The sequence below is a fragment of the Syngnathus leptorhynchus genome, chromosome 2 (genome assembly GCF_054491065.1).
Source record: "Syngnathus leptorhynchus isolate UIUO chromosome 2, UIUO_Slep, whole genome shotgun sequence".
Taxonomy (NCBI): Eukaryota; Metazoa; Chordata; class Actinopteri; order Syngnathiformes; family Syngnathidae; genus Syngnathus; species Syngnathus leptorhynchus.
In genome coordinates, this window is record NC_141196.1 from 11,056,439 (window position 1) to 11,072,489 (window position 16,051).

A 16,051-nucleotide genomic window follows, 5' to 3' on the forward strand; every position below is an offset into this window, starting at 1 on the left:
TAACTCATTATACATGTGAACTAGAAGTGAAGTATTTTTATTCTACAGAATTGACCTTAGCTACAGAACCACACACATGCACTATAGTATTCATCTCTCTCTCTCTCTCTCTCTCTCTCTCTCTCTCTCTCTCTCTCTCTCTCTCTCTCTCTCTCTCACACACACACACACACACACACACACACACACACACACACACACACACACAAACACACACACACAGTGCATGTCTTGTACTTGTCCCAGGTGCAGTGAAATCTGTGAAGCAGCATGTGGCTTGTCCCATTTCCCTACCTGTGTGTGTATTGCGACAAGACTGACCCATTTGAATCTCAAAAATACAGTACAGATGAGTACAGTCCAAACTATGCAAGTCCACACTATTTGAAAAAAATGGCGTTAAATGCCACTGAGTGGCAAAGCAAGGGGGAAGCACAAGAACAATCAGGGTCAGTCACCAAGCGCAGATGTGATTCCATCATCTCTCAAACTTTAGGAAATCGCATTTAAAGAGAATGAAAGGAGACATGATGGATTGACTATGAATGAAATCAACTGTGACCACTCCCACAGCAGCGCAGCCTTCCCTTTCGCAGATCTGCTCATCAAAACGATCAACAAAGGTTTTAAACCTCTCTGCATAGATTTACCCCGCACGGGATTCACCTGACTGTCACAAGATAATCTTCTTTAGGAAGTATATGCAGCATGGTGCATCATGACAAACTGAGTCTGCTCAAGTATTTCACTTATCTCTTTTTCCACTGAATCTTGAAATGTTTCTGAAAGCCGATGTCTGTTCAGTTAACCACTTTTGCATGCCTGTGTTTCTCAAACATCTTGAAATGACGTAGCTTCTTTCCCTAGATGCCCTTTACACCAGGGTAAAGTTGTGCAAAGAAACTCCGAGGGGAGGACGCCTTATGTGTAATATGCAAAGAAGCAGGGGAGGTCACAGCCACACTGTCAGGAAACACCAAATGCTGAGAGGACGAGGCCATACTCTCCTTATGTGAACCGCCTCTTTTCTTTACGATGTGAATGTCGGGATCATGCAAAGAAATGTTCTGCGAAAGCATATATGAGAAAAAAAAAAAAAAAAAAAAGCAAAGGCAAGCTGTAAGGATGGGAGGGTAAGACACACGTCGAAGCATAGGGAGTGAAGGAGAAGGCGGATTTGCTTCTTTCTGTGGATGCAAGTGCAAAGAAAATGAGCAGCAGCTAAAATCCAGGCTGGAGGGAGGTGTGACCGGGCTGGAAGGTGCGTGCGTATTTGGCGCGTCTGCGGCGGAGGAGAGACTGCATGCGGCCGGGAGAACTTGCTCCTCTCTGTGCACCGCTCCATCTGACCTCTCCTCCTTCTCCTCCCTGAAGAGGCACTCGGAAGTGAGGAGATGTGAAGAAGCTTGAAGTATGGCATGCGAAGATGCTTTCTGCCAATACAAAGGCGCTGGCGACGACGATGCACCCCGTTTTTATGACTCTCTTATACTTTTTCTCTTTGGCGACTTGGTGAGTCCCAAATTTGGGTTACCGAAACTTCCTCTTTTCCCCCCCTCTTTGTCTTTTTTTTTTTTTTAACCTCTAAATTCTTCGACCTTCTTGTCTAGTGTTAAGAACACCACAGGACAGACAAGGAAGGATGAAAGGATCTATCCGGGGAATTTTACGCGGATTTTAGACCGACTTCTAGACGGTTACGATAACAGACTGAGACCTGGATTCGGAGGTACGTAGCAATTGTTTTAAATTTGGTCATGATTTTATACGAAAAAAAAAAAAAAAACGTCATTCAGGCAAAATAGCGAGCTGTTTAATTCTACGCATTATTAACTCACGATTAACTTACTTTTAATGAAGCATAATATGTGCATAAAAAGCCTTACATAACTCGTATCAATCAAATAAATGGCGCAGTGATCTTTTTGGAACTTTGTGACATCACCCCCCCTCCCGCCCTCCGTGGGTTAAGATGACCAACAAACGGGACATCACGGCCCACGCAATGTCATACGGTATATTATATACTTATATACACGGCAGTGTGCTTATATAATCACATTTTAGGACAAACGCTTAATGTACAGTTCAAGTGCTCAAAGTGCAGATTTGTTTCTCAAGCATGTCTGAAACCAGTGTGCGTGTATTGCATTATAGGACATCCACATTGGAGCTTATCCTCGCTGCAAAGGCTTCAGTCAAGTCCACATTTTTTTCACTAGAGGGCAAAAAAATCAAACAGGATTATGTTTTCCAAGCATTTTTAAACATCCATTAAGCAAGATGCGTCAGAGTGAAAGCCTGCTGACTTCATCCTGACAAATTGAAGGCCTACAAGAGGGTGTTTACACCAAATATGAAATGTGACTATGATTAATGGATTGTGACATGAAGGGGCATTTAAAGTTGAATGCGTGATTTAATGTCTCATCAGGTCCCGTGACCGAGGTCAAGACAGACATTTACGTGACAAGTTTTGGTCCTGTTTCAGATGTTGAAATGGTATGCACTCCGTTTCTTACAAATTCAGATTCTACTGCTCAAAAAACGGTTCATCAAAGCCAATCGCATTTCTGGGATATCCTCACTCATTTAAGAAGTATAAATGTTTTTCCCGTGAACCAATTTTTAACATATGAGCGACACGTAATAAAATATAATCATAGAAAGTGTGTGTTACACCAAGTACAACCTAAAAAAATTGCAAATTCTCCAAATACCACCATGATGACCAACATTAAAATACTGTACAGTAGCATAGGAGGTGTATGTTTTCATAAAAATATTAGTATTGCAAGTCACTGTACCATCATGCACAACTTACTGTACTAAATATAGGAAAATTGTACTAAAAAGTGAAATACAACTGAGCTGTACTTGGCCAGTATTTTTTTCATACCACTAGAGTGAGCCAAGTACCAATGGATAATAAAACGGGTTTTCTCTAACTATGTAAATCCAGGTATTTTCAGCACATAAGTAGATTGGTAACTTGATTCCACCGTGAGCTTTTGCCTGGCTGTGTATCTTCTTACCTATCGACACACTTAACCAGTTGAAACCAGTTAAGACCACTGAGTCACATATTGTCATGTGGGTTGTCGTTTCGGACAGATGAGACCTGCTGCAGTTGGCAGAAAATGGCTCCGCAGTCTTGATCTTTCTGGCATCCATTAAATAGTTCAACTTCTGGTAGTTACTGGTAGAATATTACGAGCGTTAAATATAAAAGAACCATTAAAAGCTCGCATAGAACTTTTCAATTGGTGCCGTGACTCGGATTACTTTGTTGTATTAAATTATTTTATACTAAAATATTTTGTTCATGGAGATTAGGTGTTTTGGATTGAGGTTCCCTTTTTTGAGCAGTGTACAAACAGTTTTAGTCCACAAAATAATTAAGAATGTAATCCGAGTTTTGCTTTGTTTGTCCATTCTCACGTGTTAGGAATACACAATGGACGTGTTCTTTCGTCAGACGTGGGTGGACCGCAGGTTGATGTATGAGGGTCCGATTGAGATTTTAAGGCTGAACAACTTGATGGTGACCAAAGTTTGGACGCCAGACACTTTCTTCAGGAACGGCAAGAAGTCAGTGGCCCACAACATGACGGCGCCCAACAAACTGTTCAGGATCATGAAGAACGGGACCATTCTCTACACTATGAGGTCCTGGGAGATGAACTTTCAGAATTCATTGCTTGTCGAACTGTAATTTCCTGCAAGAGCCATCCCTGACGTCCAAATAATATTGAGCTTTAAAACTTTCAATTTGTAGAGCTCTATTTTTGTAGCTAATGGTGCCAAAGACAGCAGCTCCTTATACAGGCTCTCTGCAAATATTTGACAATTTTGGCAGACTGGCAATCTGAGTGGGCTGAATGTCTTGAAGACGCACCTGGTGGAATGACAATTTGGTGGAAGAAAGTCCATTTAGACCCAAACTACATCTAAGACTGGTGCATGGTGGAGGACTGGTCTAATAGGACAACACACTTCCTTCCTAACTATACAAATAGGCCTGAGACCATCTGAATTATCGTATTAGAGTTTTGACCATCCCGCTGGGCGAGAACTGCAATTTAGGGGGTGGGGTTGTCATAATAATACTGATAATAATAATAATAAGAATAATAATACATTTTATTTATAAGGCGCCTTTCAAGGCACTCAAGGTCGCAGATCAAACATAAATAGCATACAAAATTTTGTTTGATCAATGTCCTCCTCAGTGTGCAACTAGGTCACCACATTTATAGGGATTGAAAGAAGCAGTTTTGAATGGTCATGATTGAATGCAGCTGTGATCACTCCCACAGTGGAGCAGCCCTACCTCTTACCCGCCTCCGCATAGTGTTACGCGAAATATTCACTAAAACAGAGCCCAAGTTATGGTGCTGCTCCTATGGTAGAGGTTTTCACCATTTATTGAATCAATTTTTAACACTTCTTTGAATATTTGAGCAAAATGTAAATGCTTCCTGTCAGTCTTTCACTTTGTTTCCCTTTTTTTCTGTCTTATGGCCAACAGATTGACAATCAGTGCAGAATGTCCCATGAAGCTTGTGAACTTCCCTATGGACGGACATGCGTGCCCCCTCAAGTTTGGAAGCTGTAAGTTTTGTGTGAGTGTGTGCTGCTCAATCACATGACTGTTCTCATTTTGACACTCAAATGGTTGTTTGTTAATGACGTAGTGTATTTCATTGTTGCACTTAGCAGTGAACAATGAAAGCTCAACTCAGCACCATTGTTTGGGGGGGGGGGGTCTACCGGTCAGCAAAAATCTCAAAGTCGCTACTCAAATAGAGCAGCTCATTCTTATCAGTGAGAAGCAGCCAGATAGAGATTTTATCTGCAAAAAAGAAACAAGGAATGGAAATCACATTTGCCTTTGTTCTTGGCCAATCTCCGTCAATTAAACAGCGTGATGATGACATTGTAGAGGACAAATTCCCAGTTTTCAGTTATTGTCACCTCCCGTCCCCTCCTTCTCCTGATGCTCACCTCCAGTCATGAGGAAACGACCCTGTGATTTGGCCTGAAGCAAAGGAAAGGTCAGAATTCCTTCCTGTGCCCCAGGATAGCAAAGACCTATGCATTAATTTTCCATATCTGGCATGTGTGTGTGTGTGTGTGTGCTTATTTCCCCCTTCTTTCTCCTCTGCCTTCATTCCCCCGCGCTCTCTTTTTTTGCTTCTCCATCTGGACTTGTGTGCGCACTCCATGACACACCAGAGTCATTTCATTTTGGCAGCACAGTTAGTATCCTGCTGGTGCGGAGTCCCATAGGGAGTGGAAGGCAAAGACAGCTGTCATTTTGTTGTGCATTTTATTGAGTGGCCAAAGCACTCTGAGGGAAACATTCAGACATAAAATGCCGTCTTTATATGGAATAAGTCAGCCACACAACAGGACTAATGGAATTTTTTGCCGAGTTGTCAGCAGAGTTGGAAAAAGTATTCAAGTACAGATACTTGTGTAAAAAAAAAAAAAGACCAGTAAAGGCTGGTGGCACTGATCCTATGCCTCTATTTGGGTAAAGAACAGACTAAGGAACAGAAAAAAAAAATCTTGATAATAAGACATTAAATAAACAAACAAAACTAATGAATGAATGAATAAATAAATAAATAAATACAATCTGTTAGCTCTTAGATCTAGCTGTTAGATCTTCCAAATTTGTGTTTTCAAAATACTGGAATAAATTAACAGAACTCCAAAAAATATTTACATAATCACACCATTTTATGTTAAAATTAATTGGAAAATTAAATGAATTAAGATAAATAAAAATGTGAAATATATTTTTCAGAGATTGATTTTAATCATGAGAATGAAAAAAAAAAATCACTGGTTCTATAGCCACTTAATTGTGCATGTTGTCTTTTATTCCAGTAGTGAAAAATATAAAGTATAAGTGTATATAAAATATAAATAAAAGTGTTCTCATTTAAAGAACTTAAATTTTGAATTCCTGTTAAAATTCCGACAATTATAAATCTCTATTTGAGATGACGTAAAAAACGTTACAGCATTCAAAAATGATTTACATCAAGTGAAAACTTTCAGGTCAGAGTGATCATTTGGAATGATTAATGAAGCCAATTCAATTTGGGACCATTTGAAATCTTTGTTTTTATTCACATTAAGAAATTAGGTGTCATGAAGTATTAAATGAATCATTTGAATCAAAGCTAAACTATGAGGTGAGACAGATGACTGGAATTTTCACCTCATCTAATATTTCGTTTTTTATGTAGATTGATATTTACCACAAAAATTCTAACTGTGAACTAACCTTTTGAAGTAGCCTTCAAAATACATGACCCAGCAGAATTTGTGATGAGTCAGTCCAAAAGTAAGCCTTAAGTATTCCCCTTCAAGTTTCAAATGTGTTTAAACCCAAGCAAGGCAAGTCAGTACTTAAGTGCTTTCAGTTTGCTCAGCCCGAGCATGAGTCACTCTTCACTCAGTCATGTCTTTTTTTTTTTTTTTTTTTTTTTTTTTCTGTGCACAGATGCCTATCCCAAAACAGAGATGATCTATACATGGACCAAAGGGCCCGAGCACTCCGTGGAGGTCCCTCCCGAGTCGTCAAGCTTAGTTCAGTACGATCTCATCGGCCAGACGGTCTCCAGTGAAACCATTAAATCCATCACAGGTGAGATTTGCGCAGACTCTCTCCATTTTCACCTTGTCGGGCCATGTGTTGCATTTCTCGTGCTCTCTTTTCTTTGGCTCAAGGGATATCTATCCCTCTTTACGTCGACGCCACATGCAAAATTAAACCAACATTTCATCAGCATCAAGACGATGTGATTGGCCTTGATGTTTTTTTGGTGGAATTTTAGGATAACAAAATAAAACATGAGCCACCCAAAGCTTTCATGAGTGAAATCTGTCAGCCTGTTTTGTTCATCACGCTAATTCGTCTGTGTTGATCCCACAGGTGAATATGTGGTGATGACGGTCTTCTTCCACTTGAAACGGAAAATGGGCTACTTCATGATTCAGACGTATATCCCTTGCATAATGACAGTAATCCTCTCCCAAGTGTCCTTCTGGATAAATAAAGAGTCGGTCCCGGCGCGCACAGTTTTCGGTACGTGGACCTCACTCATTGTGTTCAACCTTTTGGCTGGCTGTTAATTTGCTTGGAGTGCCTCCTCTCTGTGTGTAATTACGGCGGGTATCAAGAGCTGCTGTACTGATACACATTTGTCTTTGAAAGCTAAGATTAGACATGAACAAAAGTCCTTTTAAGTACAGTGGAGCCAACTACAATGAGAAGGTGGCTACCTTAAAAAAACAAAAGTTATTTCAACTTTTCTTTCATGCTTTAAACAGTTCAAGAAACACAAATAGAGAAAAACATGTTCCTTTGAGTTGTAATTTATATTTAAATGTGTTTGCTCTTGATCTGGGCGTATGTACCTTTTTAAGAATAATTTGACCAAAGACTATTTGAATTTGAAGAAGATACAAATAAATCAGTGAGGATACAGATTTGAAGTTACACGGGAGCAAGAACTTCCCAGCTGACATAAATACAACACTTTTGTTTTTGTGGTGATGATGTCCAGAGGTAGAGACACTGGCGGAGTTAAGGGGGTGGGGCTAAAGGGGCACCACCCCCCCTTAAACATCCTTGGACCCCCCTCAGGTGCCAGGCCAAATAATTGACTTTTGGGCATTTTACGAATGCTTTCATTTTTCATTCCACTTTTCCACCTGTCCCTCGAAGTGAGCGTGTAATGAATATCAGCATTTTATGAGGAATTGTTTGGGTTATTAAAAAATAAAAAAGCTTTTCTCAGGGACCCCCTGAGATATCCTACTAGTGAAATATAAAAATAATAAAAGAAAAGGAAATTCTCCCAGAAGCTTTGCGATGTGTCAAATATGCATTTGAGTAAATTCCAAGGTATTTCAGTGAGCATTTCTTTCATACCAAATAATTTTGCTGATACATCATCATACTCAGCTTGGCGCCCAGAAGCTACAAACCACCTAGCATTCATGATTGACATGCAATTATATAGCGGTCACCTCCGGTTGCGAGCGAATGCATTTATGTTGAGGAAGGTCTCTGTGGCACGCTAACCGTTCTGGTCTGTCAATGTAAAGGAGATTTTCCTCTAAATTCAATTATGGTTATTGGTTAAAGACACAGAGGACGAGTGGTGCACTGTTAGCATATAGAGAGAGCATCTTTCTATTTTTGTAGGAGCCACGCATGACCTTGTATACACTCTGGCATATGCATTCATCTCGTCTAATTTTTTCATGGCAGCGTGACAACGACAATGTGACATTCCATCACAATCATTACATTGTGTCCTTTAGCGCTGTCATGCACACCTTTTCAATTGAGTTCATCTGTGTCTATAGCTTTCTTACATTATATACATCACAGAGTGGATCGAGTCAATTTGGGCAATAAATAATGCGAATTTGTAGTTTTCAACTGTTGTCGCTCTAGGAATTATATTTTCTTACTGTCATTCGGTCACGACTCACTTCAAGGATTAAGAAAGAAAATGTATTGTTGAATTTTTTTAAATAAGTTTGAAACATACACGTTACAGAAGTATTTACAGTAAATACAATAATGTGTAAAAAACACACTTGTAAAATATGTAATTGTCATGTTGGTAATACAATCCTCTTATGTTTTTTTTTTTTTCCATCTCTTAACGATCCACCCACTTTTGGGTTATGACCCACCTGCTTGCAATGACAAAAAAAAGACATTAAAAATACATTGAATGAATTCATTAAAACACACAACAGAACAAAAACAAAAAAATAACTTTTTTTTTTTCACGCTGCACAGACAGAGTTGGGAGTTTACAATAAATATTCAGCTTGGTGCTGTTTTGAGCAAATCAAGAAGAAGAAAACCATCTGTGGACACAAACAAACTATTATACTTTGCATTTCATTTACATTTGTGATTGTATACAGGAATGCGGATAGAAATCATGTTTTTTGCAGGATATTACATGGTGACATTTATGTCACTGTTGGAAATGCTGCTGGCCATGTGACGGAATTTTAACAAGGGTTGCCAAATAAACCAAACTGGGTTACTGCCGTACTGGGTCTGACCTCCAAAAGGGACCAAGCCATTGCTGGGTTATTGAAACACAGCACGTGAATAATTAATACATTAACAATATAGTGATACTATTGCACAATATAATGTTCCCTTTGTATTTAATTACCATAACACAAAGATAAGATTTTTTTAATGGCTTGTCTTGCTATCCTTCTCTCTCACCCTAAATCAGTTTATCATAGATCCTCATGGGGATACGTGGCATAGAAAATAGTTTGTATGACTCATTTGTCAAAACAAGTTCTTGGGCTTGAAACGCTGCTCATAAACGTGTACAAGCACCTTTGATGCAGTTTCTATTTTAGACATACATTACAGAGCTGTTGTGCTTGCTTTAATGTGTCAGCGAGGCTGGCTGAGTTCACTTCCTTGAATCCCAAAGCGACGTGAATTCAACATCTGACATCACTTTTTTTTGTGTCATTAACTTACTTACAAAGTGTCTTTTTGAACCCCTGAAGGCATCACCACGGTGCTGACCATGACTACTCTCAGCATCAGCGCTCGCCACTCCCTCCCCAAGGTGTCGTACGCCACGGCCATGGATTGGTTTATTGCGGTCTGCTTCGCCTTCGTTTTTTCTGCCCTCATCGAGTTTGCTGCTGTCAACTACTTCAACGCGCAGCTGGAGCGGGCTAAAAAGAAGCCGGCCAAATGCCCGCCTGTACCTCAAACCACGCCAGTCAAGGTCAAGGACACGGAGGAGGTGCTGCAGGTAAATGTCATATCCTTCAAATATAAGCATGGCAGAGAATTTGAGTGCAGTTTGAGGACTTAGCACACCTCTCACAAAATGCGCTGACCTGAAGTGGCCATGACAGAAAAAGAGAAGGATGAGATTTTTGCTCCAACAAATGAATCTTAACCCGATGTGAGAATGGATGGATGGATGGAGAGACGGGATGAGTGGATGGATGAATGGTTTCAAATTACTTTTAGAAATGGGCAAACAAACTCGTTCTATGATTATGCCTCCCACAGCGGCGCAGCCCTACCACACGCAGATCCACCGGTCTTCACTCGTCAACGTCAGGTCTTACCTGTCTCTGTGCAGGCCTCGAGCCTCACAGGATTTTTTTGTCCGTTACAAAAATAGAACTCTTTGTGTTCACATACATGTGCTATTATAACGGTAGTGCTAAAAAAACACTATATAACCATACTTCCTTTTTCAGACATAGAACTAAAGTAACAGTACAATATTGAGTGATAGATGTCAAATTTCCCTTGTTTATTTTTTATTTTTTTCATTTTAGTAAATTTTGCAATTCCATATGATTAAATGACTTTTTTTTTTTCCCCACTGACATATTTAAGTTGCCTCCTCCAGTCCAAATCCCACTATGGTGTAATCACGCCTGAATGCAGTCGGGTGACACCCGCACTTCGGGGGATTAAGTAGGTTGCCACGGCAACACAGCCTAGTTTCATCTGTATAGGTTTCCTAGAGACCCCGCTGTTGGCGGGTGGAAATGCTGTTTTACGCAAAAGCCGATCCTGTTGACCCTAGAAAAAAATTGGACATAAGGGTCACTGAGTGATGGGTCCGCTTTGATAGCATTTCACACCTGCCGTGATGACAAGCAAACACTCGCACACACAACTCTGCTATCCACATTGGACATTGAATATTTTCCGTTTCAGAGGTTGGGTGGGGGGTGGATTATTTCTGCAAATGCTTTATAGTGCCAGGCAGCTTCACACTCTTGCCTGTTGGAAAACATCAACTCCCAAAGGATAAGCTTCTTTGACTCTCTACTGCATTACTAGTGTGATGCAGTGTTACCTACTTTCTGTCTTAAGCTTGTGTGAAATGAGTGAAATCCTCGATACGTGACATCTGCATTGCCGTCCGCTTCACCATGAAGGCCATCTGTGTGAGGGTCTCTGTAATCAGATCAATATGACAAGGTTTACATTCCGCCAACACACTTTTGCAATACAGGAGGATGAATGCAAGGGAAAAATCAAACACATACACACGTAGACAGAGACGTTTCTGAATAATTGTGCGCACAGGAACATCGAGCTGCTTTGAGATGATCTTATAGCCTTTACTTTTAACGTGGCTAGTTTTCAACCTTTGAATAAGTTGACTAACTAATTACCCGTTTGAAGATACCCGTGATGTTAATCAGATGACGTATCCCAATGTTCGTCCGAATTATTGTCATTCTTTTCTCAGAGTACAATAATATTTCTCCAGGTTTGCTGTTTAAAAATAATTCTATTGAATCACACGATACAAAAGTTGCAATTTTCAAAATAGTTTATTTATTTACTATTAATACTTTTGTCACATTCAAGTTATTTCTGTGACCACTGTGGGTGTTTCTTTTCAACAACTTGTCCATGTGCGTTGCGTTATGACTTAGAATTAAACCGTTGGTTTTTTCTTCAAATATCTCACTCCAAATATTTAAAAGCAGAGGAAGAAAAAAATGCAGCTTATTGCTAAGACTACTAAAAGAACAAGTTGTGCAAAACCCTGTTTGTGCATTCCCTTCCAGTGCAACTGACATCTGACTTGGTTTCACAGCAGAACCCAGACACCAACGGTAACCTGAGGAAGCGGATGAATTACATTAGCCACCAAGACTTGCGCAATCACCAGCGAGCCCAGTCCACGAGCAACATTTCAGGAGTGGGGCGAGCCCGACCGCCGAGACCTTTAAACAGCGGCGTCAACAGCAGCTCGCCCACCCTCTCCCGCTCCAGCCCCAAATCCGAGAGCGTGCTCAGCGTGGCTTCGTCGTCGGAAGTCAAACAGCTTGTGAAAAACACACCCCTGGCTGCGTCATCCACGCCAGACGTGACGGTAGGCACGCCGTGCAAGACGCAAAACGCCGCCGCCGCTTCCTTGCAGCATCTGCTGGGGCCCAAACTGGAGCGCCTCCAGATGATGGGGAATAAAGCCGAGCTCAAACAGACTCCGTGCTCCCAGCCCACTGCTGCCGGGATGGGCGGAACCAGCAAAATTGACAAGTATGCACGGATCCTCTTTCCAGTATCCTTTGGAGCATTTAACATGGTGTACTGGGTGGTTTACTTATCCAAGGACACCATGGTGGCCAAAGGAGGCTAGACTCTTGGCAACAAGCATGAAGCACCATTTTGGTTCACAGATGGGAAGCGAATAAGGAATAAAAGCTGCCAAAACCAGAACAGACGTACCTTCATCTCCCGAGAGAACACATGTTTTTATTAACAGCGAGCATGGGAACAAATTATGAAATATTTCATTCGCTGTGAGGATGAAAACTAGCCCACTGGACGATGCTTTTCCCCTCTTTTCATCTTGCTCAATGTGTATTTAAAGGTCTTCACTGCAGTCAAGATAACGCATGATATTTTTCTATCCTGCATCTGCGTGGATGTGTGCACCGCCATTCTAAAACTGTAAATAGGTTTATTTATACAAACTGATTTGATTAATTATAGTGTACTGACATTTGAATATTAAGACCTTATGAAAGCAAGTCTTTATATAATGGAAGAAAGAGTTCAGGGTTTCTGGTTTTGTGACCGGCGTAAATTCTGCGCGGCGCACGAATACCGATTAGACCCGAAGTTGCTACATTTTCAAAGAGGCATAGGGAGTTAATAGAGCCTAAGATGTTAAGAGCGAGCATTAATCTAATATTAGACGGATGATCTCAATCTATAGTCAATCACTGGAAAACAAGAATCAGGAGATCTGGCAGGGAGAAACTTGTAAGGTCTCATTGTTAATTAATATTCCAATAAGCTTTTTTCCTAATAGCAATGGCAATTGACTGCGTAGTCAAGAATTGTGCAAGGGTTCAACTCGCGTCACGTGATTTAACAGCACAGACCAACGGCTTGTGGCTAGTCCGTCACTGCAACAATAAAGTTTATAGCTGAGTGACTGCTGGTGAATGTTTTGTATTTATTTGGAAATTCTATCATTCATACATCTAAATGCAGTGGTGCCTTGAGATACAAGCTTAACTTGTTCAGATCATATCTTAAATCATCTTTTCCCATTGACGTTAATGTAAACGCCATTAATCTGTTCTAGCCTCCTAAAAAACATGTTTTTAAACAAGAAAAAAAAAATATATATATATAATTATAGAATGTAAGGAATGAAACCGTTTTTACTACGATTCTTGCTTCAGGTTAGCGGACATTTTACTACTCCTTCTGCTGTGTGCGCTTAGACCACCTGAGGGCAGTAGTATTTCTGCTTTTTATATTCAACAGTAGAAAAAAAGCTAGCTTGCTGAGATGGGCCCGCTGCCAGCTGTCCCGCCTGTACACTTCATTTCATCCATGCAGTATATTTTCTGCTCCAACTCTGCAATGAGCTCACTTTGAGCATTCACCTGCAGACACACACGTCACACACAGATGCTTGTGTGTGTGTGTGTGTGCATGCATGCCTTGTCTCTTCATCCATGTAGTTGCCATCGTTGGCTCCTGTTGATCTGTTAGTGTAACATGAGGGATGACGCTGTCGCGCCAGTGAGAGACACGCGGGCTGATAGACAGATCAAGATGCCCGCTGCCACTCATCTCTCCCGCACGCAGTCATGTGCAAAATTGATTTTGCCGTTATTGCCCCGCTGTCGCTCTTTCTCTTTCTCTCTTTCTCTTTCTCTCTCTCTCTCTCTTTCTCTCTCTCTCTCTCTTTCTCTTTCTCTCTTTCTCTCCCTCCCTCACTCTCTGTCTGTATTCTGCGAGCAGGCAGATGTAGAATAGAGCTCAACACCAAAACAGAGACCAGGCGTGTCCTAATGAGGAGCTTGTCAACAACAGATTGATGTTTGCTGTTTATATGCTCTAAATAAGTGTGCACATGATTGATGGAGCTGCCAACGCTGCATTGTGCCGATTTTTTTCCCGTTTCCTATTTTTCTTTCTATCAGGCCTGTCGCTCCCGATGCCAGAAAGATGCCGACTCCTCTTTTAATACCTCCAAAGCTGCTACCGAGAAGCTTTGAGGTTTTATTTATCATAATGTCAGCTTCCCATCTTTTTTTTTTTTTAGTTCACTCTTGTTGTAGATCATTTTTGTGCTCTTCATTCGGTAAACTACGACATTTGTGGAGTGAATTAGAAAGTAAATCGTTTTGGGCCGAACACTCTTCAGTGTATTTTTCTAATAAGTTGACGCTATCATAAATTTGGAGTCCATAACCAATTAGCAATTTTAAAATTGGACCGATCTATCTAATCTGTTTCAACAATTTACTGTGACGTCAACTCCCTCGATTTTTGGAAGATTGGATCGCCCACGAATGTTCAAAAATTTGCGTGAAATTGAGACCCACTAAAATGCACTTGGAAAAACCTCTCCGCAAAATACTGATTCAATACATGGAAAATAAGTTTGGGTTCCTCCCACATTTCAAAAACATGCATGGTAGGCCAATTGAGCACTCCAAATTGCCTGTAGGTGAGATTATGAGTGTGGATGGTCATTTGTCTATATGTGCCCTGCGATTGCGAAACCTGTAGCTAATTCTAGTTGTGTCAATAAAGACCTGCTTAGGATGAAAAAATGCACAGCAGCACAACCGTTGTGACTGCCTGGTTTTCCATATAAGAAAAGCCAGTGGGAGGGGAGGCAAATATAGATTGGATCATTTATTTGCAGGATAAACATACCAGGGTTGAGAGTAGGATGACACACTTACAGATGAACTTTTTTGTTGTTTTCCAGACCCATGCAAGCTGCTGCAACGTCATGCATTTTTGAAAGTCTGTTTGTGTTGTTGTGGGAGTGGATGATATCAAGTTGGCCACGAAGATCAAATATCGGTAAAGTGGCCAATTAGAAGCGGCCTTCCACCTCTGATAATGGAGTGACTATTTAGTATTTTGATGGATTCGAATACAATCAAGCCCAAAAAAAATTCTAATGTCTTTCCCCATCCCGTCATATTGGAAAGAGAACACCATGTTGTGTGTGGGTGTGTGTGTGTTTGTGTGTGCGTGTCACGGAAACATAACCTTCACAGTCCAACAGAGCGACTGGTGGTGACATTAACTGGAAAAATCAGCATGCCATGAACTCCTGCTAGCTTTACCATCTGCCTTTTGTCAGGCATTTAATCATCACGTGCTGTGAAGCATTACATGTCCACTTCCCATCTTTTCATCAGCTCTTGACACAATCAAACAAGAGCTTCCCTCACTAATCACAAGGTACAATTATCGCACTAGAACATAAAGGTATTCATTGTCCAGTTGCTTTTAGTTATGGGCTACAAACTGTTGGCACACATATAAACTGTAATAGTCCGTTTACTTCACTGATGTGGATTTGCATAATGAGATGCTCATGCACCTGTTTTAAAAATTATACAGTTCTTTTTTATTTATTTGTTTTCTTTCTTGAAAAGAAAGCAGAAAAGACTGACAACCAACCTCAGAGCTCACTGCTCACAAATTTGACTTTTCTCTGCCATCTGGTGGCTGTTTGTAGCAGAGGAATCCTAGCACCATTAAATTAATCAATCAATCAATCAATCAATCAATCAATCAATCAATCAATCAATCAATAACCTGCATGGCCAATTAGAATTACAGAAATTTGTAAAATGTACATTGATAACTCTCCTAATGTCTTTTAGAATGATGCTAGTAATATTATCAACAATAATGAGATAACAGTGTTTTTATTTACTATTTTCACCTCTTATTTATTCTCATATATATTTCAATAATTGTTTTCTCCTTCACAGTTGTGTTTTCTTTTGCAGCAATATTGATGAAATGACATGCTTCTGTAATTAATCACAGCAAATTGTGAATGATTATATACATCCAATCAATGCGGTACTGTGGCCGTGAGTGAGTGAGTGAGTGAGTGAGTGAGTGAGTGAGTGAGTGAGTGAGTGAGTGAGTGAGTGAGTGAGTGAGTGAGTGAGTGAGTGAGTGAGTGAGTGAGTGAGTGAG

General features: G+C 40.5%; 1 protein-coding gene across 3 annotated transcripts; it reads left to right on the top strand.

Annotated features, from left to right (window-relative positions):
• The first annotated feature begins 1,411 nt into the window (after positions 1 to 1,411).
• gabra4 (gamma-aminobutyric acid type A receptor subunit alpha4) lies at positions 1,412 to 13,033 on the top strand. Of its 3 annotated transcripts, none has more exons than XM_085934821.1 (9): positions 1,412 to 1,512; positions 1,611 to 1,729; positions 2,435 to 2,502; positions 3,449 to 3,675; positions 4,481 to 4,614; positions 6,521 to 6,664; positions 6,953 to 7,105; positions 9,586 to 9,839; positions 11,664 to 13,033. In XM_085934821.1, the coding sequence occupies exons 1-9, from the start codon at positions 1,427 to 1,429 to the stop codon at positions 12,207 to 12,209; spliced, it is 1,731 nt and encodes a 576-aa protein (XP_085790947.1). In that variant the 5' UTR covers positions 1,412 to 1,426; the 3' UTR covers positions 12,210 to 13,033. The 3 variants fall into 3 exon arrangements, with proteins under 3 accessions (XP_085790947.1, XP_085790929.1, XP_085790938.1); XM_085934803.1 differs by having other exon boundaries at positions 3,449 to 3,669; positions 4,532 to 4,614; XM_085934812.1 differs by lacking the exons at positions 1,412 to 1,512; positions 1,611 to 1,729 and adding an exon at positions 2,342 to 2,363 and having other exon boundaries at positions 3,449 to 3,669; positions 4,532 to 4,614; positions 11,664 to 13,032.
• Positions 13,034 to 16,051: the final 3,018 nt, after the last annotated feature.

Bases quoted from the DNA above. Each gene is read 5' to 3' on its own strand.
- gabra4 (XM_085934821.1), top strand. From the start codon at position 1,427: ATGCTTTCTGCCAATACAAAGGCGCTGGCGACGACGATGCACCCCGTT. The intron at 1,730-2,434 runs GTACGTAGCAAT...ATGTCTCATCAG, and splicing joins ACTGAGACCTGGATTCGGAG to GTCCCGTGACCGAGGTCAAG. The intron at 7,106-9,585 runs GTACGTGGACCT...GAACCCCTGAAG, and splicing joins CCCGGCGCGCACAGTTTTCG to GCATCACCACGGTGCTGACC.